This window comes from Anguilla anguilla, chromosome 7, assembly GCF_013347855.1.
Source record: "Anguilla anguilla isolate fAngAng1 chromosome 7, fAngAng1.pri, whole genome shotgun sequence".
NCBI lineage: Eukaryota > Metazoa > Chordata > Actinopteri > Anguilliformes > Anguillidae > Anguilla > Anguilla anguilla.
The window spans coordinates 15,537,552-15,565,029 of record NC_049207.1 but is presented as its reverse complement, the minus strand read 5'-3'; the positions used below and the strand labels follow the sequence as shown (position 1 = coordinate 15,565,029).

The 27,478-nt window shown below is 40.8% G+C and overlaps 1 protein-coding gene across 1 annotated transcript in view; it reads right to left on the bottom strand.

Annotated features, from left to right (window-relative positions):
• Positions 1 to 27,024, bottom strand: part of LOC118231266 (semaphorin-3E-like) — a 37,633-nt gene extending 10,609 nt beyond the window's left edge. The window contains exons 1-10 of the mRNA XM_035424922.1: positions 26,187 to 27,024; positions 12,229 to 12,389; positions 11,097 to 11,156; positions 10,511 to 10,630; positions 7,090 to 7,183; positions 5,548 to 5,664; positions 3,982 to 4,124; positions 2,131 to 2,245; positions 1,382 to 1,451; positions 45 to 189 (exon numbers count right to left, since the gene is read on the bottom strand). Coding sequence (XP_035280813.1) covers positions 45 to 189; positions 1,382 to 1,451; positions 2,131 to 2,245; positions 3,982 to 4,124; positions 5,548 to 5,664; positions 7,090 to 7,183; positions 10,511 to 10,630; positions 11,097 to 11,156; positions 12,229 to 12,389; positions 26,187 to 26,313 — 1,152 coding nt within the window. The 5' untranslated portion in view covers positions 26,314 to 27,024. The remainder of the gene's footprint in view (positions 1 to 44; positions 190 to 1,381; positions 1,452 to 2,130; positions 2,246 to 3,981; positions 4,125 to 5,547; positions 5,665 to 7,089; positions 7,184 to 10,510; positions 10,631 to 11,096; positions 11,157 to 12,228; positions 12,390 to 26,186) is intronic.
• Between the last annotated feature and the right edge of the window lie 454 nt (positions 27,025 to 27,478).

The following is a 27,478-nucleotide window of genomic DNA, read 5'->3' as shown; positions in this document are numbered from 1 at the left end:
CCCGTTTTCAAGGTCAGACTTTTAAGGCTCAGTTTAGTACTTACCGATCCCGGTCTTGGGAAAGGGACCCTGCCTTCGAAGGCTGTCCAGTGATGCTCTGGGCGGTCTTTGTGGGCAAAAGGTCCGTTGAAAGCTGCCCGGATGTGGTCCATGTGGTAGACACACACAGCATAGCCCTTAAAGATGTTACTGAGGAAGAGAGAGAGAGAGAGAGAGAGAGAGAGAGAGAGAGAGAGAGAGCCTATTGTCAGGTCGGAGGGCTACAGTGTACGCGTTGGATGGGCTAGGCTAGGAATCCCAGGGAAGGTTGATTGAGACCTTACTCATTTTTTGAGGTATGGAATATATACCACTTCAACCTTACAGCTGGAGATGGATCCGAGGAAAATCAATAACATATAAACCTCAAGACTTCAACCCTGTTTGTCGAGCCTCAAGATGACAGCTCGAGTGAAAGAACACCAATGCTTTCAGGCAATTTCCATAGTCCCAGCTCTCCTTTGCATTCTCCCTAGTGTCTGACATGACCTGCGGCTGAGAAATTGAGATTTTACTGCGTGATCCATTACAGCATATGGGCCCTCTCTGTGCCATCGGCATAGTGTCTTGCAGTGTGTCACCTACACATTCCTGGATAAAACTGCTCGTATTATAAAAATTGTGTTATGCAGTTGCCAGTATTTATTTGTTTGATCTCTTTCATGGGTACCATTAACAGTTCCAGAACTCATGGTTCCCGCTGTTCAAAAGGCAGGCTAATCTGCAGATGGATTATGTAGGTGGAATAAATACATAACAGGGAGAAAAGGTAATTCTGTCCTACACTACTCATTGAAATAACTGTCACAACATGAGAGTGGTTGATAGTATTTATTTGCTTGCCCGCAGTGAATCATAAATATGGATACTTCAGCTCAGGAAGTACCTGGCTGAATAACTTATATATAACTCCTTATTCTGGTTATGATTCCAGCATATTACCCACTGTGCCACATTTTTGGACCTGAACGTGTGTGTGTGTGTGTGTATGTGTGCATGTGCCAGAGACTGGCAATGCTGGCTGTCATTTAGGACTACAACCTTCCCTGGGCCACACAATTGAAGTTCTGAATTTTTTTTGTTTATTTTTGGACCACACTCTAATTGAACAGAATTATTATTAAGCTATGAGTCTGCAATGACTGGTTCTCCGGTCCACGAGTGCTGCTGATATCGTGCCGACAAATCCTCTCCGATCTGTGCTAATGCCACTCCCCACCCCGGTCCGCGATTGCTAACACCCTCCCCCCAGTCTGTGATTGCCTCCAAAATCCTACAGCCGCCTCTGTGTGTGTGCGTGTGTGTGCGTGTGTGTGCGTGTGTTTGGCGAGTCTTGGCTGACCTGGTGGTACTGAACAGGCCGAAGATCTCCGGGTTCTTCTCGTCCTTCTTCTTCAGCACAAACACGTCCTCTGAAAAACAGATGAAAGCGTTGCGGGGGCGCTCTTAGAGAGAGAGAGAGAGGCATGTGCGTTTGTGTTTGAGTGTGCAGTGACCCGGCTCCTGCTCGGCAGGTGTTTCTTATTTCTCCCGTGCTGAATATTTCACAGCCCAGTGAGCAGGAGGGTGGGGGGTGGGGGTGGGTGGGTGGCGGGGGGGGGGGCTGCATCCTTTGAACTGGGCCACGCTTAACGGACGGCAGGCTCTCTGCTGGCTGCCGCTCAGTCAGAACCAGGTCCTGGGCCGTACGTCTCAAGTGGAGCAGTTATAGGGAAAATGTGACGGGCCGTTTGGACTTCCGCTCATGGCGGGAGAGGGGTGGGAGGGGGATTGCGTCACCCGTGTCCCGCTCCACAGGCCGCTGGTGATTTCCCTGCTTTTCTTTTCAAGGGCTGGGGGTGGATTTACCAGCCGTGCTGAAGAATCCTTCCCAGCGAGAGCTGAATAAATGAAGCAGCACGGATCTGAGCGCGTGCGAAGACTCAGCCAGCCGAACGCTGAGAGGGCGGAATCTGTGAGCGCTGAGCCGAGGCGTTGGGCCGAAGAGAGAGTGAGTCATTGGCGCTGCAGGGGGCGGCTGAGTCATGTGAGCGTCGGGGTGGGGCGGCGGGGGTGGGGGTGGGGGGGTTGCCCTATTCAGCTGGGTCTTACCCAACTCATCAAAGTGAGTGTCGATCCCATTGGGGCCAGGGACAGAACAGATCAGACGGGTCTTGCTGAAAGAGCTCCACTTGTTCACCAGCATCCTTTGGCCCCCCAGATCATTCTAGCAGAACATGAGAGAGACACAGAGTGAGGTGTGGACATTAATTGTGATTGGGTGTGTCCTATTTTTATGAACCAAATGCAGTTTTTCATTAATCCCATGCCAGATGTGTCATGATTGGCCACAGGGGGTGCTGTCCCAAGGGATGGGGATATTCCTTATGTCATGCACTATCATATGCCTAATGCAGATCTAATTATTTAGGGTATCTTTGCTGATGTCCTGGCCCTTTGCTAAAAAAAAAGCTTTTTGACTATGTACCACTCATTAAATGGTTTCTCTTGCATTTGCAAAACTATTAAAAACGCAAATATAATCTGTACGGTGGAAAATTAAGGCATTATGCCTTTGCCACACGGGTAAATACACAAGTGCACTTGTGCATTATTAATGCATTTTGCTGTGCCTGCAGTTCCAGAGAAGCCTATTGTGAGTGCATTCTGAGGTGCATTGTGACCAACACATTACAGCTGTGTAATTAGATTGGCAGATCCCTCAGTCTCTTTTTCAATGTGTGTGCGGCTTCATAAGAAATCTATTTATATGTACCTCGCAGACAATCTTGCTTAGTGATGATTCAGGTTTTCAACTTTCACAGAATCAAAAATGAATCTGGCTGGCTGGATTTAAAGTTGCTAAGAAACAACTAGCTTGATGGCCGCTTCTGCAATCCTTGGCCTGGAGGCATTGGATTCTCAAATGTATTGATATAATTTATATGGCGGTCTCTACAGCTTGCATCCATGATGGTAGGGCAAGTACAATGAAAGCTCAAAGGGCTGACACTGAAACTGTATGGGGCTTATTGCGATGATGCTTTCATGTGTCTGTATATGAGTGGAATCTGTGTGACATACTGAATTCCTCTGATTATATCAATTTTGTTTATTAGTGATGGTGTCATAGGGTGAGGAAGGGTCATGGAGGGAAGGGTGTTTTGTTTTTCTCAGTTTTTTTTATTTTAATTTATTTTGAGTTCAGAAACATCTTATACATGTGTAAGTATTATAAAAAATGCAATCACAAAAACCAAATCGATTAATAGAAATGAGGGAAGTTGTCATACAATGGAATCATTTTAGCTGTGGCGAAAATTTTCTTTTTGAAGGGATCTTTCACTGGGGGAGAAAAATTGAAATGAATGCAAAGACAGCGAATTGCTCACTTTTTAAAGCCTTGTTAAAAAGGCGTCTTGTCAAGGCGCTGCATATCCAGTTGTGTGCTCTTTGTGGTCATTGATTCGCATCAATGTATTTTGCATTCAACTGCATGCCTTGGCATTAAATCAACTCAGCCTCTCTTAAAACCACATCATTGGGTTCTGAGAACAGTTAACTGGCCCATAAAATGGAAGGCTTTGGAACCCGAGAGGCAGCAATCACACAGGGTACTGCTTCCTGTGGTTATTAACAAATTAAAGGCCTGAACTTTCTTCAATACCACTAACAAAAAACTGATTTGAATTAAATGTGGTTTAAAAAAATGTACGATTTGCTGCATTTTAGCTTTAAATGGTGCGGTTTGCACTGTTCACTAGAAGACAGTCCAAGAATTCAACTTTGAAAAAAAAAATCACTGTTGAAATGAACATAACACCAAGTGACAACTCAATATAATATTATTCAGTGTTACTGCAACTATACTACAATATAGCTCTTATGGTTTTCCGTTATGGTCCAGCTGCACTAATTACTATTTGATTACAAATGCATCATAAATATTCAAAGCAGCCTCACCGCACAGACTCTTGCCACCTTGGTGTAAACAGCATTGTTCCCACTTTCAATATCCACAGCTTTTTCAGTGAAGAAGAAGTACACTTTGTCATCATCCTGGTCATCATTGTCTGGAATGACCACCGATCCAACAAACTTTGGCTCTGTTAAAAAATAAAAAATAATCATAGACTTAAAAAAAACTGGTCATTGACATAATTTCACTTTTACCTTGTAAAAATGTACAAAGCATGACTGGGTATGGCCATATCTGGATTGTAGGATTTGAAGAACTCGAATGGCCAGAGGTACAGTATAGTTCTGTGATGAAGAGCTTAATCTTTTGTTCAAATATATAAATATGACTATTCTCATATGCCAGGCAGACATGACACAGTAAGAGCCAGTGGTTTTGTTGGCAAACAAAGAATGCAAATCTCTGCTCCTACACCTGTGGAATTCTAAACTTGCCTCACTGAAAGCCAATTCTGAAAATGATTAGGGGAGAGAATGGTATCTTTCATTGCTGGCTGTGCCTTCTAAACTGGCCCGGGGAGGGGTTGAGTATCAGTGTGACAGCAACATGTCAGAGACGAACAGGAAGCTTAATTTTTTTCATCACTTTAGTAGAATCTCCACTGTCTGTCAAAGCTTCCTGTACATTTTCTGACCTCACTAAAGAGGGGAATGGGTTCAGGCCTGGACATCAGATGTCTGAGAGGCCTTCCTGCAGGGCTAGGTGATTTATGGCAAACTAGCAGGGGGGTGCTACGTTTAAGAAGCCCCCCCCCCCCCCCCCCCCCCCACTAGCACAGAGACTCGCCTAGCCCCCCTGGAGAGCACACGCTGCTCAACCGGGAGCTGCAGGGAGCCGGATAACTCACCGGCTGCACCTCGAAACCGCAACATCGCCAGAGACACCTGAATGCATTTTCCAGATACACACGGAAAAGGCATTAACTTCCCTGAGCGCAGCGTTGTCATGAAACACTGCAACCCACACACACAGCAGGCGATGTACCGTGCATGTTCTAGCCACACTGCAATCTAAGGGCCTGGGCAATAATAATACAGTACATTCCAACCCATTAATCAATGCCAGCTTGTTCTTAAAAGCAGTTTGAAAGAACGTCGTAAACAGTTGATGAACTGGCAATTTAACTCAGTGTTAAAATCTTAAAAATGCAGTTTTTATGCAATACACGCACATGTACTGCTGTTAAATACAATTTAACATAGTTGCTTTCCTACTAAAGTGACGTAAAAAAACCCATAAAGATAATCTACTTACCTACTTAATTATAAGTATGGCAGTATTTTTAATTATTGGTTGAGTTATAAATAAGAATTAATAAACTGCGATGAATTTAATCACTGTTTTATAAGTATTAACTGGTTCTTAAAAGCACCTCATATTTTTTTAGTGGAAAACATATGTTCAGTCTTATTTGAATCTGACTGCAGCATCACCTGAGATAGCACAGAGATCTCTCAATATTGACGTGACAGACTGATTGCAGAAGTGTTTTTGCCGGGGTGCAATTACTTGTTGGTGAGGACGAGAGCCGAGCTTCAGGGAATGCTCACCGTTCAGCTGCTGTCTGTCATCTCGCTCTGTCCTGGTGTAGCTGTGATTGTTCAGACGGCAGACCGCGGCATCGTTCTCCCAGTAATCTGTGTAAAGTCCGATGTACAACTCTCCTCCTGGCAGAGAGACAGAGACACAGCAGAGCAATCATGTTCCATTTTTCAGAACAAGGTATAAAAAAAGTCATTCTGGTAAAGTCGCTAAGTCATTGCACAAGAAGGAAACTAATTTTAAAAGGCAATGATTCCAATTGATTTTTATTTGAGCATGCATTGAGCATCCACAAGGGGGCAGTCCTGTAACTAAGAACCAGGTCACACTATCTGGGTAACAAAGGCAGCTTCTAGATGTGAAAAAACAGTGTTCTGATAGAGATATTGTTCACGTAGAGTACATTACATTGCTTTTGAACTGCAGCAGAATGGAATTTCATTATAAATTGTTCTGTTCCTTTCTAACCACCATATGCTCCTAGAGTACTTTCCTTGTACATATTGTCCCAAGACACACTGGCCATACCCTGCAGTGGTTAAAATCACCCAGAACTACAATTAACAAACAAACAAACAAATAAATACACAAATAAATAAAACTGCTTAAATAAATACAAAAAAGATACAAGAATATACTTAATATGCTATTTTGTCCAGATTACATAACATGTATCTCAATGTGTGCTGGCCTTGCCTCCCCCTCCCCCCACCATTTGTTGTTGTTGTTAATTTTGTGAAATAAAATAAAAAAATATTGATCACAAAAAAGGTACAAGAAAAAATGTGTGTGTGTGTGTATGTGTGTGTGTGTGCGTGTGCATGCAATTGTGCCTCTATGTGTACACCTGTGGGTCAGGCACAGTTCTATAAACTGAGGTGTTCAGACACCAGCTCATTAAAAAAACACAGATATGGTCTAACAGAAAAAAGAGCTAAACTCAAACTTTGCCACATTGATCCTCAGCAAGAGGATAATTAGAAACAGACACCATGGGGTAAGGGTGGAGTCCACATTGACAGCATCAGAAACAGATGGACCTACATGACGTGTTTCTACTGAAAAAAAAAGAATAAATCTCCCACTCCTGAATTTGTGGAAAACAAAACATCACTGTATTCTCTTCAAATAACCATATAAACACGTAGCGAAGGCTTCAATTTCATTTGGATTACAAACAGTAGAATGAAATAATGACAGAATATCATTAACACTAATAATTATGACACCCCTGAACAAAATGGGATGTGGGAAAGAGGATAAAAATAGTACTACATAGTATTCATAATTATGTGGCAGTTGTACCGTTTATGTACTTTACTTGCATAAAAGTTGGCCTGTCAATCTTGATTAACAGGCGACAAAAGCATTTAAATTGACACCAATGGATGTGATAGGTTGCTTTTGTGTGAGGTGGTGATGTGAGCGTTAATTGTGTTGTTCTCGATTCCAGGCAGACCTGCTATCTTGCTGGTCTCCCAGCTCAGACAAGGTTGATTTGTGTCGTGGAACAGGACTGAGTGACCTTGGTGGAGACTAATGACGCTTACTTGAGAAAGTGGAGACACAAGGACTGTTGGGGTCAAACGGGCATCTTCCTCGTCCACTCTCGATGTGATCGGCTTCCAGGTAAAACAGTCTGTCCTGAGGGGGAGAAGCACAATTAGCCAAGGCAGACCGTTTCAACTGAAGGAAAAAAAAAACATTAATTTCAACTTCCAACCCCGGCTAATTTAAAGGCATTTAAACAAGAGTATTTAAAAGATGAAATCCTTTGGAGTACCTAAAACAGGGAGGTCAGTTAAAAAGGGCCATAGTGCCTGCTAGTTTTTGGTATGCTTCAATGCTTAAATGCTAATTTACGTCTTTGATTGGCTGGAGTCCACACACTCTGTTTCTAAGGCCTAAATTGGCTGCTGTTTGAAAGAATACTACATAAACTTGCAGACATTGTGGCCCTCCATGACACCCCTGAAAAGCTGACAGAGAAAAATAACAGACGTAATATACCTTATTCACCCATTAAATAGCGCTACCTGAAGGTATCCATCTGCATCGCTGCTCTCCCAGCAGCTATCACCAGTCTTTACAAACTGCCTATTAAGAACATCTTGCTTTCATTACAGCCATTTGCGCAAACGTACAGAGACAGGACATTGAGTTGAGCCCCTGGGTGGCAGAATGAAAATTCAGAACAGAGCAACCGGGAATGGGGTGAGTAACTGCCAGCATCCATCAGCGCTGTGCTCTCCTTCAAGGTGATGAGAGCATTACCTTCAGATCCTCCTCAGTCCTGACTTCATGATGTCATCGGTTCCAAATGCCCAGGGACTCACTAAGAATGTAATGAGTGACCATTTCAAGGTCCACGTGCATGCAGGTACGCATGGTATGTATTGGTGATTAAGATACAGGTACATGCTTCTATATTGCCCTTTAATAGAGAATAATCTGAGAGAATAATTCTGAAGGGACTGTTTTCAAGGGATGAAATAGACCAATGAGACAGCTCTCTGTGTTTCTGACTGCTGTGTTTTACCTCCCACACTGTAGAAAATATCACAGTCGCCTGTAAAATCAAAAACGCTGCTGGAATGTCCTCAAAACGCATCATTGCAACATCGCCTGTCCTTTCCTACTTTCTTATTCCCCCCCACTGCCATTTTCTACTTTCTACATTTTGTTCTCTTTCTTAGATGCTACCCTTAGGCTCTGTTTTGCTCTTTCTTCTCATGCTCTCTCTTTCTCATCATTGTCTTCATTTTTCCTCTAGGGGATACTAGATTCTTTAAAAACCATGTATTTGCATTTTAAATCTTCAAAAACACTTCAAAAAAATTGGACTACGCAACTGTTGATTTTCACAGAAATCTTTTTAAAACTTTCACATATTTACTTTTAGTATTTGCCTTTCGCAGGTTCAACAGATTCTTTACCGACACTCCGTACATTCAGATTTAATTTCAGTCATCAAAAATACTGACATAGTAAAATGATGTAAGTGAACATAATAGCACACGTCTAAATACCTGAATATATTAAATAAAACCAGAATGAGCTGAAGAATTATATAAGGCAGCTTAAAATTATATTTTTCTTGGCTCTTTCAGGTTTTCATTTCAAATGAATATGAAAAAAGCAGCGTGCCACTCAAGCATCCGTTGGCCAATGTGGTTTGCATTTGCGAGGCGGGGTGTTCGATCCGATTGTGTTACATGGCCTGGAACGCACAGCAGGGCAGAAGCAGGGGAGCACCTGAGCTTTATGAAAGCTAGCAGACGCCCAGGCCAGCCTAGCGCGTAGGGAGCCAGCCTGCTTAACGTAAGGCTGTAAGGAACTCGCCTCCCTCTCCCCCATAGGGGACCGGCCGCACAGATCCGCTAGAGTTGCATCGCATCCGCGGTTAGTGGAGCGAGGAGTCTCCGTTCTCTGATCAGCAGGAGACGGGAGAACTGGGTTCTGTTTTCCAGGAGCGTTCGTGAGGTCAGCCCAGTTCACCCCAGCCGGTTAGACAAGACGCTGATGCATCCTGTGTGCAAACAGTCCCACTGAACGCAGCCTGCAAAACTTGTGTGGAAACGCCTAGTTTGGTCTGGCTTTCAGATACCCCGTTATGAATGAAGAACGAGCATGCAGTGATTTTCTAAGGCAACCAAGTCAAACTAACATGTGCAAGGGCCACTAGAAAACAAGAATATCAAATTTCATTTCTAATCAATATTTCCATTTTAGACCAATCCCTGAGCAGCACATCAGCACATTTTTATATGTTCCAGGCTCTCATTATGTGCAATAGATTTCTATAGATTTCTTCTGCAGTTTTTCCCCTGTTCAGCTTAATGTTGTACTGTAACTTTATCTGGAACTTACCCTTCCACAGACTGGTCTTTATTCATGCAACTCTCATAGCATGTTAGGACTTCCTACAATGGCCCTACATAGAAATATATAATATATATGTATGTGTGTGCGTGTGGTAAATTGTTGTATTTAAAAAGAGCACAACTGTTCTTTTTAAAGAACAAGTGATGGTCATAATGTGGATGGTCTCCTCTCCCCTCCCGAAAATCTCCAGTGAGGATGGAGACCTCTTCCACAAATAATAAAACTGTGCCGCAAGCCCGTAAAAGCAGACATTCTCCCTCTCTCAGGCGACACAAAGGAAGGCATGCCAGCGTGTTTAGCATTTCACTGTTTGCATTGCAAATTAGCATCTGCGGTTAGGGGAGAAGTCCTATAGCACCATACCAAAGGCTAAAAGGAGAGTGATATCCAAATTTTAGCATGGTTGAATGGCAGACCATAAGATTACTTACTTTAAGCCAACTCAAATGCACTAATCAGATCTGTTTAATTAATTGGAGCAAATGCCTGTCTTGAACTGCATTGAGAGTGGTTATAATATATTGGACTTGAAACCATTACGATGCGTGAGGGGAAAATTGCAGGTGCAGCAATGATGTTGTGCTCTTGAAAGATCACTTGCAAAGTACTTCGACATCCTGCAGCCCCGATATAAACAATGTAAAATGCAAGCGATGCAGAGTATCTGCTGGGAAAATAAATAATGTAATGCAATTGCGTTGAACTGGCTGTCAGCAGACTAGATATATGCTCTGAGGAATGACGCCCATTGTCGGAACACAGAGAGTGAATTCAGCATTCATTGCTGGGTCAATGTGGCAGCTTCTTCCCTTGAGGCAAATATTCCATGAATTTGCGGCCACATGTTTCCCTATAAATCGCAGAAAAGCATGAAAAACCAATAAAACAAAATTCAGATCGTAGACACATGTTTACTTCTTCGAGAACCAAGAATGAAGCTTGTGGTTAAAACAAAAAATGATAAATTGGAGGGAAAAAGCTATGTGTAGATTTCAGTAAATCTTGCATCAGGTACCACTCTACTAAAGATGGAAACTTGCATGAATGTATCTGAAAGAACGTCCTCTTTAAGCTTGTTGCCCCTACCTCAGTCCAGCGTCCAGCCCTGATGAAAGCACAGACTGGGTGGAATGCCCCGGTTCCACACGCCAGCAAATGTGTCCTGTTGTACTGGTGAAGCACCTTGATGTAGTTGGCACATTCAGACTACAGAGGAAGGAGAAAAAAAAACCTTTTAAACTTTTAACTCTATACTGGTGTGCCCATTTATCCCAGTTGCTGTGTAGATACAGTTCCTTTAACCATCTCCCCCCATCCACACAGTTTGCTGAGGTAGATAAACTGACATTTAAGTATCGCAGCTGTTAGGAAAGTTTCCTGTACGCTCTTGAGCGGTGGCTGTTTTCAAAAAGTATCTGCACATTTCTGTCAAATCAACCCGACCCTAAGGGCTGAACTTATTCTGTCCTTTAGTCTGACCATTAATAAGCAATTATGAGTTTATTTTAGTGATCATTGAACTCATCAAATATTGATTGTGATGAAAAAATGAACACATGCACATAATCATGGACCAAGGTTAAGGACAAATGTTGACTGAATCTCAACTACACTCACACGTGAATAGAGTTTATGATGGATGAACAGAGGCTGTGAAAATAAACAGTTTTACCTTTTCTCTGCCCTTCATTAGACATTCGTCTTCTTGAGCTGCTGTGCAGGGCCAGTGTATCTGTGGAGTAAGGGCAGACATAATTTGACCTTGCAGAGGTGGAGAGGTGGGTAGTCTGAAACAATGGGCAACAAATGTATGCATGCACAGTACATCATTTGGAAATTTGGAATCACAAGTCATTATCAATAATGGTTTATTTTTGTTTGACTCTAGGAGAAACAGCCATCCCTGTTTCATTGGCTGTGTGTCTATGTACAGCGAACAAGCAATCTTTGTGATCATGAACCACAAAGTGGGGCGTCAGTGTAGTATAGTGGGTAGGAACTGGTCCTAATGGTCACAGGTCCGATTCCCACGTAGGACACTGCCGTTGTACCCTTGAGCAAGGTAATTAACCAGCATTGCTTCTGTATATATACACCTGTATAAATGGATGCAGTGTAAATGTTACGCGATGTAGAATGTTGAGTAAGTCGCTCTGGATAAGAGCATCTGCTAAATGCCTGTAATGTAATGTAATGTGAAAGTCTGCTTTCATGTGTCCATTTTCTGAGGTAATGTGCTCTTTCCATATTTATAGTATTGTACAGAGGCTATTGTTGGATTTAATTTGGCAGAGCTGAACAATTTCACCCATCAAAAATGGGAGCACTGGTTCCAACAAAACTTAATGATAATCTACATGAAAGGGAATTGCAACACAGCAAGCAGTCAATACTGATGACACAGGACTTGACCGAATATTAGCTGCATTTGTTATTAGTCACTACTCTGCTATTTATTGTGAGACATTTAAGAACATGTTTTTGCAGCTCACTGCTCTGACCCAGTTTGAATATAATTCAATTTAGGGAATAGAACATTACGACGTCAATGCAGCATGTAGGTGAACAAACAATTTTCTGAGCAAATTAATCAATTTCTCTTACAGGGTGGAGTTCTGCATTATTTCATTGAAACAATATTCGCCGTTCTATTAAATTGTCACTGTGTTGTGTTTTAGCGAGGCATCAAACGCAAACCTATGAGTTCAGGGGAGAATGGGGTTCAAAATCTTGCACATGATCACTTAAATGTGCATTCACACACCGGCTCACACAGTAAATGAGCTAGCGTGCAGAAACGTTACCTCCCGAGAATCCGTGTTAATTTGCTCCAGGCTCAGGGAGTACAGGGCGTTTCGACCTCCGATGAACAGCCTCTCCTGGTACTCATCCAGCAGCATGGTCTGTAGGTCTAGCGCCCCCTGCGGGCCATGAAACACCCACGTTCTGTTGAGGTCCCAGAGCTCTGTCAGATAAAGTGAGATCATGTTGTCATGGAGGGCCTTTTCAGACCCAGAGAAAACAATGCCTTTGCCAGTGGCAATGGGATATTACCTACAACCTTTGAACTTTAGCATTATCACAGAATTACCATAATGGTAAATTAGTCCCATGGTTAGCTTCTGTGAACTAAAATGGAGCTTTAATTGCTGAATTCAGGTCCCCTGGTATAAACGTTTTAAGACTCTGACTTTCCCTCTTATACTGGTGGTATATGTTCAGGGCTCTGTGGGGTTTTCACTGAGTCTACGGGAAGCTCCCCTCAATTTCCTCCAGGGCCTGTACTGTGCTTGCATTCAGGGGCACAGGTTAGCAACAATGTGTTTGTGATTTGCTGGGCCCTAGCTGCCAGTGCTAAATCCCTTCCACATCCAACTAAAACCGCCCAGAGGCAATATCCTGCAGGGTTGCCGATTATGTGGGATTGCTGCGACTCTGGGCCCAAGTTCCCCATGAATAGAATCTGGTTGAAAATCGTCTCTGGGGAGACCCGAGAACACATTGTGGGATGAGATCAGAGATCGTCCATCTTGGAGCATTAACCGGTCAGAGGGTCAGTTCCTCCTCATTATCTTAATGAGCTATCAAAACCGCTTCTGAAGCAAAGACTACAGACATAAGGAGACAGAACAAAAGTGTCTGCTCGTCAGTTTGTCTGTGACAAATACAAGCCCCAAAAGTTTCCCATTAAGAGCTTTTGGGGGGGCAAGACATTTTGAACTCAGAGATGAACATTTGGTCTGTATTCAAATGCATATTACAAACACGATGATGAAGAATCACTTGCTTGCTTATGACTCCGGTTATATATCAGCTAATGCACATACACTTAAAAGCCACATTTCCCACAAAAATGCATTTGTATCAGCTGAAATGGCCAGTAAAAGTATTGAGCCTGTTAATACTCAGAGCATGAAAGGTTCAAAAACACTGTGCCACTTCATAAATCTGAAGGTTGTCCTACCTGGTGAATTCCTCCAAGCTGTTACAGATTACCCTCAGTCCATGATGGGAGCTCTAACCTATTGACCCAGGCATGCTTGGAGTGGAACTCATTGAAATTAAGCGTTGGGTAAAAGGGGGGAGAAAAACAAAACCTTGGGCTATACTGTTGCATGCCTGAAGGCAAGCTTGCCGACATGATCATGTTACCTCCAATTTAACTGATGGAGAAATAGCACACATTGACCACGAGGAAACACCAGACAGGAGGGCAATGATAACTAAATGGGTGCGTATTGCCTTTTGATTTTTTACCAATTTGGCGTACCTCTTTGCATTACCTACATTTTAGCAACTTGCTCTTGCTCTTTTTTTTATTATGCTTTATCATTTTAATTATGTAGTGTCAAAGTCAAGTTTTGTTAGCAGTCCATTAATGTTTTCCAGTACAACATATTCAACAGCTCAGTTTTTCTTCAGCAAGTAATTTAATCCAGATAAATGAATGAAACCCAAAGCAGAGAGCATACCCATTCCCTAGGCACTATTAAGGGGTCATCTCTTTTGTGTCAGTTAGGGTAATCTATTTCACTAATCTGTAAAAATGACACATATAATCTGTATTTGATTGTAGGAGGAAAACATTTGGCCAAAGTGGACTTTGAATAAAAAGGAACATTATACATTTATCCAGATTGCAGTGATGTGGGAATTAAAACCAGCACTTTCTTGTGCTCTACTTCCATTTATTTTATTTAGCGCTGTATGATTATTACTTTTCCATTTTTTTGAAAAGCCCATTTAATTTATATTCTGATAAAAATAACCCACCTGCCTCTTCAGGCATGTCTTATTTCTGGTCTTGGAAAAAAAAGAAAAAAACATTGTGGGGAAGAAAATTTATATCAGCAATGCTGTTCATCTCAAACGTTTATTGGCACTTGGAAAAGTCTGATAAAATGTAACCTACCATATAAAGTAAAACGAATGGGTATGCAATATTGCCTTTTAGTTTTGAAACTATTTTATAGCTGTTACTGCATGTTAACATGTTTTCGTTTACCATATATGCTGAACATAATCTGCAATGCATCGATGCATCTGCTAAAATGTGATGCTGAACTAACAATTCCATAACCAGTGGAAGACATGGGAAACATGGATTTGGCTGTTTACTGACTGTTCATGGCACTGAATTACATGGAAAGAGCCACCAATTAAATAAAATAGCAGTAAAATCCCTTTGACAACATTTACACATGTAAGAGCATAACCTTTTTTCTCAGTTTATCATTGAAGCCTGACCTAAAGCCTTATCTGAAGCCTTATCTGAAGGACAGCTGAAAAACAAACATATCAAATGTGTTAACATTTCTGCCAGGATCATCATCATGTCCTCCCATTCGAAAAACAATGATCTTCACCAGACTATAAATATTTTAAGATGAATTAACATCAATAATATCTATTATTATATGCATTATTATACAAAACTATACCAATTTATAATAGCAGAAAATTGTAATCATAATAAATCTAATCATAAACTACACCTACAACAAGAAAAATGTTGAACCCCTTTGTAATCGAATAAATTGGCACCATGTTTCTGAGCATGGTCTGTCTACCCATCATGCATTGCAGGTCAGCACAAGTTGAAGGACTGGAGGTTAGGAGCACTGTCCCAGCAGAGATGAGGCACTGCTGAACTGTGAAGCTCTTGACTTCTCAGCCTTGGGTTCTGATGTGTCTGGTACATGTTAAAGTCCTACCTCACATTGAGACTACTGGACTAGTCATGTTGTATGTGGTAGATGTGATGTGACTTGTGCCGTCTCTGTTTCCCCACTTCTAATTTGAGCAGCTAATTTCAAACACTGTTCAGCTTCTGCTATGTGCCCGATGGATATAACTGGCTCCCATCATTTGTCCACATAAGGAGCAAAATACCATTGGGATAATATGACAGAGAATGTTTTAATACTTTAAACTGTCCATTTTGTGGTTTAGAATGTTAAAGTTTGAAGGGGTATTTGATTCTGTTTATTATGACAATGCTATTTGCATCATGTACCATTGTATGTTAAGAAAAATAAGATAAATAAAGCTTGCCAGACTCTGTTTTGGTAAGACCTGGAGAGCGGTCGCTCTAATTACCTAATCCAAGTAGTTACTATGACGAGTCTGAGGCAGCCGTTTGTTTTTGATGTAATTCCAGAACATGCACAGAAAATACACACAGTATCCCAGCTGGATATTCTACCTGAAAATATCCATTCATGCAGAAAGAAAAAAGCAGTAAAGCACCATTTCTGCTATACGCAGAATGATTTTTCATAGTAGTTTCTGGTAGTAAAGCTTCAGATATGTGTGGTCTGCATATTTTTGCTGTCCATTTTTTTCCTACTTTATTTTATTTCCTTTTCTTTGTGATGGAGACTGAATCTATCAAGGGTTGAGACACACAAAAAATCCTGAAGAAAAGTATAAATTCAAGGAAGAAATATACCTTCAAAAATATTGGTATTGTAGTGATATAAAAATACACATATTATACATTTGGAATAGAATAAGTTTTTACAGTAAATATTTACAGTAACACTGAGATTAAACAAATAATGCAAACAAACTCTTTCTTTAAACCGCTTATCTATCTTACTGTCCATTGAATTTAATTAAACTTCGGATGAACAGTCTTATTCAATTTCAGCAAGCATTGACCTCAGACAGCGTGTGATAAAAAAATACAAAAACAAGAACAGCACATTGAAAAAGTTAAATGAGTTATATAAAGTTAAGAACAAACCACATTGTAAATATTGACAATATTTAGTGGGAATATTCTTCATTTAGCATCAACACACAATAATGAAACCAGTGCCCAAAGATTTGAGCACTGCTACTTCAGAGACATTCCTGAGATGCTAAGGAAGGGATATGTTGCAGTCTGTGACCACACCATTTCAATTTCCAATTTTAGACAGTTTGACAAGGCATTCTCCACACTGTTAACTTTTCTTTTGGCAGACATGAAAAACTGCATCTTTGACCACGGCATCTACAGGACCTGTTCAGTATTTTTGTAATGAGGCCCGTGCAGTACAGGCTAGTAAAGATAAAATGATCATGTTATTTTATTTAGCACCAAAAGAAGAAGAACTGGCACATAAATGTGGTTAAAAAAAGAAGCAGGATCTCAAGAATCCTTGTGCATGCAGTTCATTGACTGTGTACAGGACGCACATCTGAAGAACTTTCAGCAGTCACTCAAGTCAGTGCCCCCTTGACTTTCAGAGACACCGTATCTTTCTTGAGACACACAGCTTGTGACAGGCTTCATTAAATACCAAGGGGAAACATTTATTCTTTCAACTACTTCTGAAGTGGACCGGCCCTTTGCTTCTTCTCTTTCTCTCTTTTTATTTTTTTTCTGTCTCTTTTTTTAGATAATGAAGATTGGCAGCAGAGCTGAGACAAATTCCACATTTCCAATTCAGTAGAATTGGAAAGAAAAACCATGCAATCCCCCGGAGAGGGCAAGACTAACTTCAGCTTTTAAAAAAAAGAAGGACAGCCTCTCACTGCCATTTGACAGGCAGAACCCTCAGCATTCGCTAGCTTCCCCAGTTCTTGGATGGGCTTGTGATATCCAAACTCTGACTGCCAAAATGAGTAGCATCTCTTTGTTTTGGCACAGACACTCGCATGCAGTGGGAAGTGCACTTGTGTGTGGTGGGCTGATGAATGCTCACATTCATTGGCCCGTGGAGTTAATAAAAAGAACCGTTGCCCAAACGGTGGCTTCAGAACTCTCGCATGAATTGAGCCCTGCAGCCACCCAGGTTAAGCTGCTGTGTTTTATTTGTAAATCTGTCCGTGACAGGCAAGGTCTGAGACAACTCCGCAGGAGAGGGTTCGGTGCTCTCTCTCTCTCTTTCTCCGACAAGGCCAAAAGAGAGCCTTGCATCTTGACAGCACTGTGACTTTGAAGTGCTTAGCTGGTCGGTTTACTGCCCGATAAAAATCGCATTGACACACTCTTGCAGTTTGCAAGCACTTTAGCGGTTAAAGGGCTTGGATGCATGGGAGGCCAGGATTTGGAGAGGGTCAAGGGACAATATCATGTGACAAGGGTCATGTTCTTACTTGGTTAAAGTTACATTCAGAAAACTGTTGACCAAATGTAAGACCAGATGCCCTAAAAGGAGAAATTCGCCAGAATTAGTTCAGTGTGTCATGCATCAAATGGCAGGCCAAAGTACATTTTCGAGGAAAGGGGGTTAGAAGTAGTCCTACAACTTGCACTGATTTCGAAGGAATATTTATAGAATGAATATTTCATTAATGTTTCTCAAGTTTCTCTGGTCATTTTATGCAATTCAGACATCAACTGAGTTGGTCAGTGTATCTTTCTGATGCACTCAGTGTTGTTGAGTTGAATCCTTGCTTATGGTTACATGGAGTCTAGCTGAGTCAGATGGCCAATTGAAGGTTTGCACCTCACCATTTATGTTTAGCTTGCTACTGACCTCCATGAAAGGATGCTTGGCTTGCAGGTGATACTGAATACTTTCCCTCTGAATCTAACTTTTCAATATACAGTATATACAATATATTCAATATACTATATCCATTGAAATGTTAGCAGATTTAATGACCCTGATTTAACCAGCTATATACATTCCATTCCCTAAACTGCTTTACAACTTCTGGATTTAAGCACCCAAATGTAGATTATTCACAAGAAATTGTACAATTGTTAAATATAGTGATTGTGCAATATACCGTACAGAAAAACTTCTCTGAATTTCTGGTAGCAATTAGGTTCTTCAGCTAGCATAATGAATCACACACATCCTTTGAGTGAATTAAGCAACACTTTGAAAAGCAATGCATTCAAGATGAACATGAAAAATATTTTAATGTTGACAGTTTATATGATGGATTCAAATGTCCAAAGATTAAAGATATACATGCTTAGTTTGAACTTTCTCAGTGTTCAGTGGATATCCATATTTTTCAGCCATATCAGACCATGACCCGTGGAAATGCATTCGTCTTCAATGCTGATTAACATAATGAGTAAGGATGTGCTTTATCCAAAACTAAAGTGTCTGTGAGATACCACAATGCCTGACGGCTCTAAATGGAAAATGATACTTTACAAAAATTCTGTTTCAACAGATGTGTTGAATGATGCCAACAGAGATTTTGCCAAATAAAATGAAAATATACACTTAAACCTCATGCCTGGAGGACCTTAAAAATGTTTCTTTAACTAAAACAAGTAAACCTCCTTCCTAAAGCTCACTCTGGGGAGAAAATGTTGAACCTCTCAAAAAACAAGAGTATGAACAATCAAAAGCTTGAAAAACACAAGTGAGACCAAGGCCTCACTGAAATAACACCAAGTCTGGATAACATGGGGGATAAATAAATACACTGTAATTCCGATTTGTGTCAACACTTAAATGTGGTACTGTACATTTCAATGGAAAAGTGTGTGTAAATGAGTCTGCTGGACAAATGAAACTATCTTTGTGTGTGTGTGTAAATTTATTGGTGCTGGGCAAATGAAACTATCTTTGATTGCACTGTGATGCTGAAGCTAGAAAGCATGCCAAGTAAGAGAGAGGCACCAGTACAAGTCGGGGAAGTGTGTTTCTAGCAGTTGGGTCTTGCTGGAAGGCTCACCAGGGTACCGGGTAATTACAACCGTATTCATTTGTTTGTGTTCATTTTTCTGGGTGTTTATTAATAACGTCACTGAGTTAAATGAAAACCACATTGGGGCTCTCTCAGCTCAGAGCCCTCCAGTCTGCTCTGAAACTTGAAGAGGAGACAACAGGAAGTAAGAAAGAAAAGGTTGCGTATGACTTTAGGCTGGCTTTGTGCTCAGAGACTGAAAGGCTGAACTTTTTAAACGCAAAAATGTATCATACACAATGATTGACATAGCATTATTGACAATTATTGGTGAACACCTTATTGGTAGTATATGATTTATGCAGTGTTGTCCTCGCCTTTATCATTGGCAGATAGATGACAGCCATTGTATAAGGTAAATTACACACCGTACATTTGACATTATTTTGATTTTCTGGGGCAACAATGGCATCCCATTCAGGAATAAAAACTACAACTATTTGGTCACGTGTCCAGCCACTAAACACTGTTCCACATAATGTGTGCATAAGGTTGGCAAAAATGGAAAGAAATTGGTTTCATTGCTGGTATTTTGTATAGATTGGTTTCATTGCTGGTATTTTGTATAGATTGAGAAGTGCAAAGGACCTGTTTGTTTCAGAGGGACCTGGGGAGTCAGTATTTGAGGTATAGGCTCCAGCTATGTGTCCCTCTGCCAAGCGCGCCCATCTCTTCCCTCGGCAGGGTGCTGGAGACAGAAGCAAGAGGGAGAGAGCAGAGGGACTCACTGAGCTCTCTGCTGCACAGCTGGAGCCTGCCTCCTGCTGTGGATGAAGGTCGGCATGGAAACAAGAGGCGCACAGGCACTGAGCTCATTACATTTACGTGACAATCAGTTAGCAGACACACTTACTGAGGGTGACTTAGAGAAGTAGAGAACATCGGTGTTAAGCCCTATTCGGACTGGATACGTTTTCAGGACAATGTCGTAAATTGTTATCACAGCACATCTGAAATGTTAATGACCAGTTTCAATAGGATAATGTATGTCTGCACTCAGTTTCTACAGATGCTACTAATTTTCCTTTGGAGAACACCCGGCTTCGTTCGGTTGAAAACTGGAAGTTTTCAAGCCGATTAGGAGATAGCCAAGCTATATATTGGGGTAAACGTCTAGATTCTGTCTAGATTTGGGCTTGTGTTCACTGGATGAAGTCTGCAAGCTATTTATGGGATTGCTAGGGTGTTTCTAATGAACATGAATGGGCACACGCACCAATCAACAAAAAATGGGCCTTCATAATCTGAGATACCAGGGACAAGCATAAAATTGAAGGTCTGTACATGTACAAGAACAAAAGTAAGAAGAATTTAAGAGTTTTGTGAATGCAAATTCCACTAGACAAATGACCTTACACAGCTTACATCACTATTTATAACCATAAAGATATCTTTACACAGCCATACCTATAACATTATCCTAAAATAAAATCCAAAGAAAGTAGGAAAGGCTGTCTACAGGAATTTGAGAGAGCCATGGTGAAATCCAAAGAGGTGGAAGCTAGTCTTCAGTCTGTGTGAGATGATGATAGTGACCAGACGGGTTTCTGCTGTTCAGACAGCAGTGGGAAGCTCATTCCACCACAGAGGGGGCAGAACTGACAAAAGAAATTACCTGGAAGTGCATTCATTGGACACTTTATTAATTATCTATACAATCAGCTCACACGGAAAGCCTCTTTTCTGGAATTCAAAAATGGTAGGGGAAATGCTCACATTTTTCTTTGCTCAATGAATTCAATGCCGAAAGAAATCGCAAGTGCAAAGTTCAATTTTATGGTAGCTGCTGGCAATTCGGGTTCATGGTCACAAGAATACAAGATTACAACAGTGCATTACACTGTGTAATCTTCTGGGTACATTAATACTGTTCTTAGGTCAAAGCATATACATTCAGAGATGAAAACCTTACCAACATCAGAAACACTGTTGAATATTGTTGTGGCCCTGTTTCCTATTACAGAGCGTATAACCATGTTGGGCTAGACAAAATATTGTTATTCCTGTTCAGTTGAAAGCTTCAAATTTCAGTGAGTTCAGAAGGGGTAGAGTATATACATCAACTACCTGACCTATGCAATATTTGAGCCGACAGAATGGTTGTAACCATATCGATTTCAGATTAAAATCAGTCAAAAGAGCTACTGTCCACCCAACCAGACTGAAATCCTGTCTGTTTTATCAAGCTGTTACTTGTGTTTTAGGGGGGATGTGTTGGATAGTACAGGAAATCAAGCGCTTAATATAAACATATACAGCACATGTGCACTTTTAGACACCACTCTGCTGGTGGAAAATTAAACCAAATAAATAATCTTGTAAATAAACACATTTCTGAAAGTCATGGGAAAGTTTGACAGATTGTGACAAAATGTTCAAGAACATCAATCTTGTCATTTCTATCCACATAACTGCCAATTATACATAATGTCTGAATTTTGTAAGCAGTAAAAACATGTTTAAGCAATTTAATAGATTTAAAGTGTACAATTAACTAAATTTAAATAGTGCAGACATGAGGTACAGCCCAGGAGAGCTTTTAGTGGTGCTTTTAGCAGGGTTTTTGTGTTGAATTTGAGAGAGGAGCACAGTGAAAATATACAATGAGAAGAGGGTTTATTTGGATAAGGTAATGTTCATGACATTCCCTTGGTCAAAACAGTATGATGTCACGGCAAAGCCTTATTCCATTTGGGAACAGTAATTTGAACAGGACTACACCACTACTAAAAATATTATTTGATGACCCACTTGATCTGCATTATTGAATCTTTGTTTAACGTACTGATCTTTTGGATGCTATTATTTTATCTCTCAGGGAAAATAAAAAGGATTCTGAGGTCATTACTACTAATTATGAAACAAATTAAATGATTTTTACACCCACACACACGCACACACATGCATGCACGCACACTCAAACGCACATGCATACACATGCACGCACGCACACACACACACACACACACACACACACAGTGACCAAGAATGGTCAGTTACCCTACTTTGCGCTTTGTCTTTGAAGAACAGATTTGACTTTTCTAGCACATTGCCATGAGTCTGGCAGCAGCTTAGCTGAGCCAAAGATGTTTTGAGAAACAAAAACAAAAAAAGAGCAAAGATAAGAACTCCACCATAAACAAAGAAAATTACAAAAAAGCTAAATTACTTCCCTGAGGTTAACAACAAAGTTACACTGAGTGGCCCTAGCCATCAGTTTACAAAATCTAAAGTGGCAGTCATCTGTCTTGAGTTGGTCTCTGTATGTAATTCAATTTTTTTTTTTTTAATTTTAAGTGCATGATTTTAATTATTCTCACTTGGAGTACCTGTTCTTCAGCCAGAAATAAATCCTTTTTCCATAAACATGTCAAAGGCAATCATATGTTCAGCTTCCACCAACTCCAGTAATACCACTTTCTGATTTTTAATTTTTCTTTATCTTCACTAGATCTTTGAGTGTCATTCAATTTTTTAAGAATGTTTGAAGCTGTCAATCAAGGTGTAGGGTTTTTGAATTTTTAACAACATTAAATGCAATGTGCTTATAAAAAAGGGAAATAAAACAACACAGAAACTCACAAAGTTGTTAAATAAATTACATTTTAAGATATAGTAGATTAGATTTATTCAGTTCAAATTTAAGAACAGAGCCCGGAGCAAAGATATTGATCTTTACACTTTTGTAAACAAACATGAACACTCAAAAATAATTGGCTGATATAAATGTGTAAGGCAAAAAGAAGGAAAAACTAATTTCACAGGAAATACAATGGATCATTTGTTAAAAGGCACATTACACCCAGGTGACACTAAACACTCTCAATGAATCCATTACATTGTCATCTTCAGATAGACACAGAAAGTTGAAATAGATTTTCACAAGATTTCTGACTGGCCAACGCACTAACCCGTTGAGATTTCTGTGTCCTTACGAAATAATGAAATTTGCATGTGGAAATTGCATTGTGCATTGTATGTGTTATGACTGTGGAAAGGCAAAATGGCTTTTTCAACATCTGGTTCTGGGAGTCATGTTGTACATAATATACCATAAGTCCCTTTAACCCATGCTGAAAAACATAAAACAATGCAGTGACTAATAGAAGCTATAGTACCAACCATGAAGTATCTATGCTAATGAATAAATACTTGGTGATACAATGAGGGAATTTATACACATGAGCAGGGAGGGCTCACTAGCGTGTGCTACCTGTAGTAGCTAGCACCAATTCATATCAGACCAATTAGTACTATCTTCACAATTCCAAAGCAGAACATATAAAAAAGCAAGAAGAATTTATATCGTGGCTAGGCAGCCAGGTATCCCAATGAAAGTGATGTGATATCTGTGTGGCTGACTTGATACACAGGGTCATTTTTTCCCTGTGTAGCTAGCTACACAGTTGACTCAAGAATCAGTACCATGTATAACAATTATAAATTGCAGAGCACCATAATAGTAAATCATTTTTCAACATCAAAGTTTTGTAAGTTAAGGCCTGACTATGTTCGACCAGCCCAATTATAAATTCTGTAAATTGAGAATGTGTTGACATGACTTCCTTTTAAGGATCATTAAGGTTATGTTTCATAAGTCAGGGTGTGACTGACACTATTAAAGGACAAGAAAATTAGCTTGTATTCTGTCAAACAGGCCCTGATGGCCTACTGTTGATAAAGCTCTACTCTACATTTGATATACATAGGATCCTACTGTCAAGTCTTTACAAAGTAGCGATGTACAGCCGCTTATGTTTTTGGATAAAATCAAATAGTTTTTGAATTGCTACATACCAACCATCTGCCTAATTGATAAATTGTCATTAGGCACCAAAAACATGCAAAGTTTACCTTGTGGTTGAACCACAAAGGAAGGGAGATTGAACAACCTTTCAAGTCTGCTATCACAGTAACTGTCAGTATATTTGTGAGACTCTTATAGCATAGAAAATCTGCATTCAGAAATTAACACAATGTAAATGATGTCATAATTAAGATCAACATCTGCTCTGGGAATGCTCTACTCATAGGGTTTAAGTAGGCCCGTCCCTGTGGTGCCTGAAGCTGGAGCGATGACAGATGGATCTGAGGAGAGGGATATATTTAATAAACCCACCATTTCTATCTCAATTCCAGAAGCTCTGCAATCTCACTCAAAGACCCCACTGTGTAATCCACATGCCTAGCTCCTGTGACTGCCTCGGGGATTCAGAATACTTTCCGCACACAGCTCGCAGGGTGAACCCCTGGCACGGGAACATGTGTCCGCAAACAAATATCAAGGCTCGCGCAGTAGATGTTTCTCATTCCGTAATGATAGTGTTCAACCCAAACGTCCAATTTTGTTATGCCTGACAGAGCACGCTCTATCAGTCCAGACACGCAGAGCTGAAACATTACGGCTACATGGCCATTTGATGCCTGAGGCACTCTGCCAGTGCCAGCTTCCCTTCTTTAGAGTGTGTGGAGTGTCAGTCATTAAGACACCTCACCCCAGGGCGCTCATGACTCATTGATATCAAATGCGCGAGGAGCTTATCACTCTGGTTGATGTGACATTATGAATGATTATAATCTGCACTGGTACTGTATAACAGTGTGTAGCAACATTTACAGGAAAGGAAAGAGGACATTCGAGAGGGAACAACATTCATCTCTAATCACTGTCTTTATGAAGCATATTTCAAGCCGAAAGCAAGTAAGTGCGGAAAACGAAAAGCGCAGTCACACCTCATTGCCAAGTGCCAAATCAAATATACTAGACAGCTCTTATCACGGCTATGTATCTTCTAGAATTATTTCCTGTTATTTTATTTTTTTTTTTACTGTCAATACACATTCCAGACTTGGAGTGAACCATAACCTTCACTTTTTTGTGTGGGCTTCTATATGCCATTGTGGCTTTATTGCTGAAATCAGAGACATAATATTGAATGTTTACTTTCAACTTGAGCGACTAGCTACAGGAGAAAACCCTCACTCTGGAGTTTTCTGTTGAATTGAACCTCCAGGACACCACTAAAACACAATTCATCAAAAAATCATTAAAAATTATTTCAAGACATAATTTTAAAACAAAACATTCAAAAATACGTCCCCAATTTCAGCGGTTTTAAAAGCCTTCCTTTCTATATGTATATATTTTTTACATATATTTTATAAAGCCCCATTTATTGGTTTATTTTATTCTTTCAGTTTCTAGGGAAACATTGCCTGATCTATACATCTTAATGTTCTCATTTGTTTTTCAAGAAATCATTACATACACACAATAAGTGTGAATATTAGACTGGCGAAGCTTAAGAATAACTACACCAGTTTCTACCAAGGTTAAAATACAGCACAGCAGGGCTATGTTTCTATTGTTTGCCTTTCTAATGAACCTTCCCACAATTAAGCTCAATTTCACCACAATGTGTTTAAATGTCACAGATGTATTCTATAAGCCTTATTTCATTGAGACGATAAAAATGTATTATTTTAGATGTCTCTGAGAGAAAACATTTGCTCACAAATCAAAATGGGGAAAACTACCTATATCATCTCTCCATCTACAAAATATATACAGAGATAAAACTATCTGAATATTCCTCCCCCAGCAGGCTTAAACAGAGGAAGCTTATAGGACTTTGAAAGTGCTGTTATCACCCATACACCTGTCTAAATGCTGGTCTGAAATGATGGATAGCAGGAAAAGCAGCCTTGCTCGTGTATCATGTGTATTGAATTGTTTATACAGCAGTGGAAGCGATGAATAATAAATGAAATAATCTCAAAATCGTACTTAAATTTATCTGTGCTTACTGTGAGCTGACCTCAAACCGAGATGCACTAATCAAATGCTTAGTGTTAGATTTTGATTTCGGACCTGAATAGAGAACGGAACATTTCCCAAAAATGCACAGAATTTCCTTCATGTAAATGATTTCCTAGATAAAATAAAATATTGAAAATTACATTTAACCTCATAGCAGGTACTTATTAACACCCTAATTTCCTCTCGTTTCTGTTGCATTTGGCAGAGAAACACATATGTTTAGTTTACGCAGAGAGTGAGAGAGAACTGACTGTGTCCTAGGTGAGATAAATCACACCTCTCTTTCTCACCTACCTTTGTGAGACAGCGTCAGTCTGGGATGGCTGCTCCTGGCTGCTTGAGTTGAGATCCCCATGTTCACCCACAGCTGCAGCAGAACCAGCCCCAAAACCAGAACCAGATTCTTTTCTCCGGCGGCCATCCTGCTTAAAGTCCCTTTTCAAAGTGTCCTTGCGCTCCTTTGACTTCAGTTACAATGGAGACTCAGTTGCATACAGTGAGCATGGGCATGCTCATAGTCCATCTGAAGAGGACGGGGTTTTCAAACACTGCTCGTGCGTACAAGGAGAGTCGCGCTCTGGAGCTGACCTCAGAGGATCCGGGAGGTAGAGGGGGAAGAAGCCCTTGGGTTTGGCTAATGGTCCCTGTGTGATTCAGCCTCCCGGAGGTTCTGTTTCCACTCGCTGTCAGAGTTTCTCAAAATACTGTGAATCAGCCCTTGCTGGCTTCTCTTGACACTTCAGAGGACGGAGGAGGCATTCCACAGCCCCCCTCCTGGTCTGCTCCGGCCCTCCTGTGTATGCGGGTATGTGTGTGTGTGTGGGTATGAGCATGTGCGTATGACTGTGTGTGTGTGTGTGTGTGCGCACGCGTGCGTGTGTTTATCAGTTAGCGGCAGACCCGCGCTCCAGTTGGCCTGCCCTGAGAGTTGGGCTTGCGCTTCACCTTTCACCCCTGGTAATGAGAAGAAGCCTTCTGTCCGTTCCAGACCCCGCCGCCCTTTCCAGCTGGGCTGCCGTCCGCCCCCGACACTCCGCTTCAGTGGATGGCTCTGTTCCCCTCGGCTCCGGGAAATACTAGCGCTCCACGTGCCGCTCTGCAATCCTCCCTTCTTCCCTCTGACTACTCCAGCTCCCCTGGTGTTCACCTGGACCAGGGCCAAGCTTTTTTTCCCCTCTCTCTCTCTCCTTCTTGTGCTCTCCTCTTTTTGAAGTAGTGATAATAACAGTGGCCTTCTCTCCAGCAGTGCTTCCTATTACAGGCTGTTTCAGCTGTGTGTGTGTGTGTGTGTGTGTGTCTATTTTGGCAGGGGCTGGGGGGTTTGGGTGGTATTTGAGGCTGGTGTGACATACTGTGTCAACACTACATGGACTGTTTATATAGCAGTCCACAGTAGAAATCTATGGCTTCACACTGTATTCAGATATGATCTGGTAGACCCTTAAAATATTTTTGCTTTCTGTGGCAATTTACCTTTCAGGAACATGTCTATTTTGACTACTACCTAGAGACTTTTATTTTAACATGAATGTAAATAAGTAGATTGAAAACATTTATCCCTGTAATAAGGTATCCTGTAATTCAAA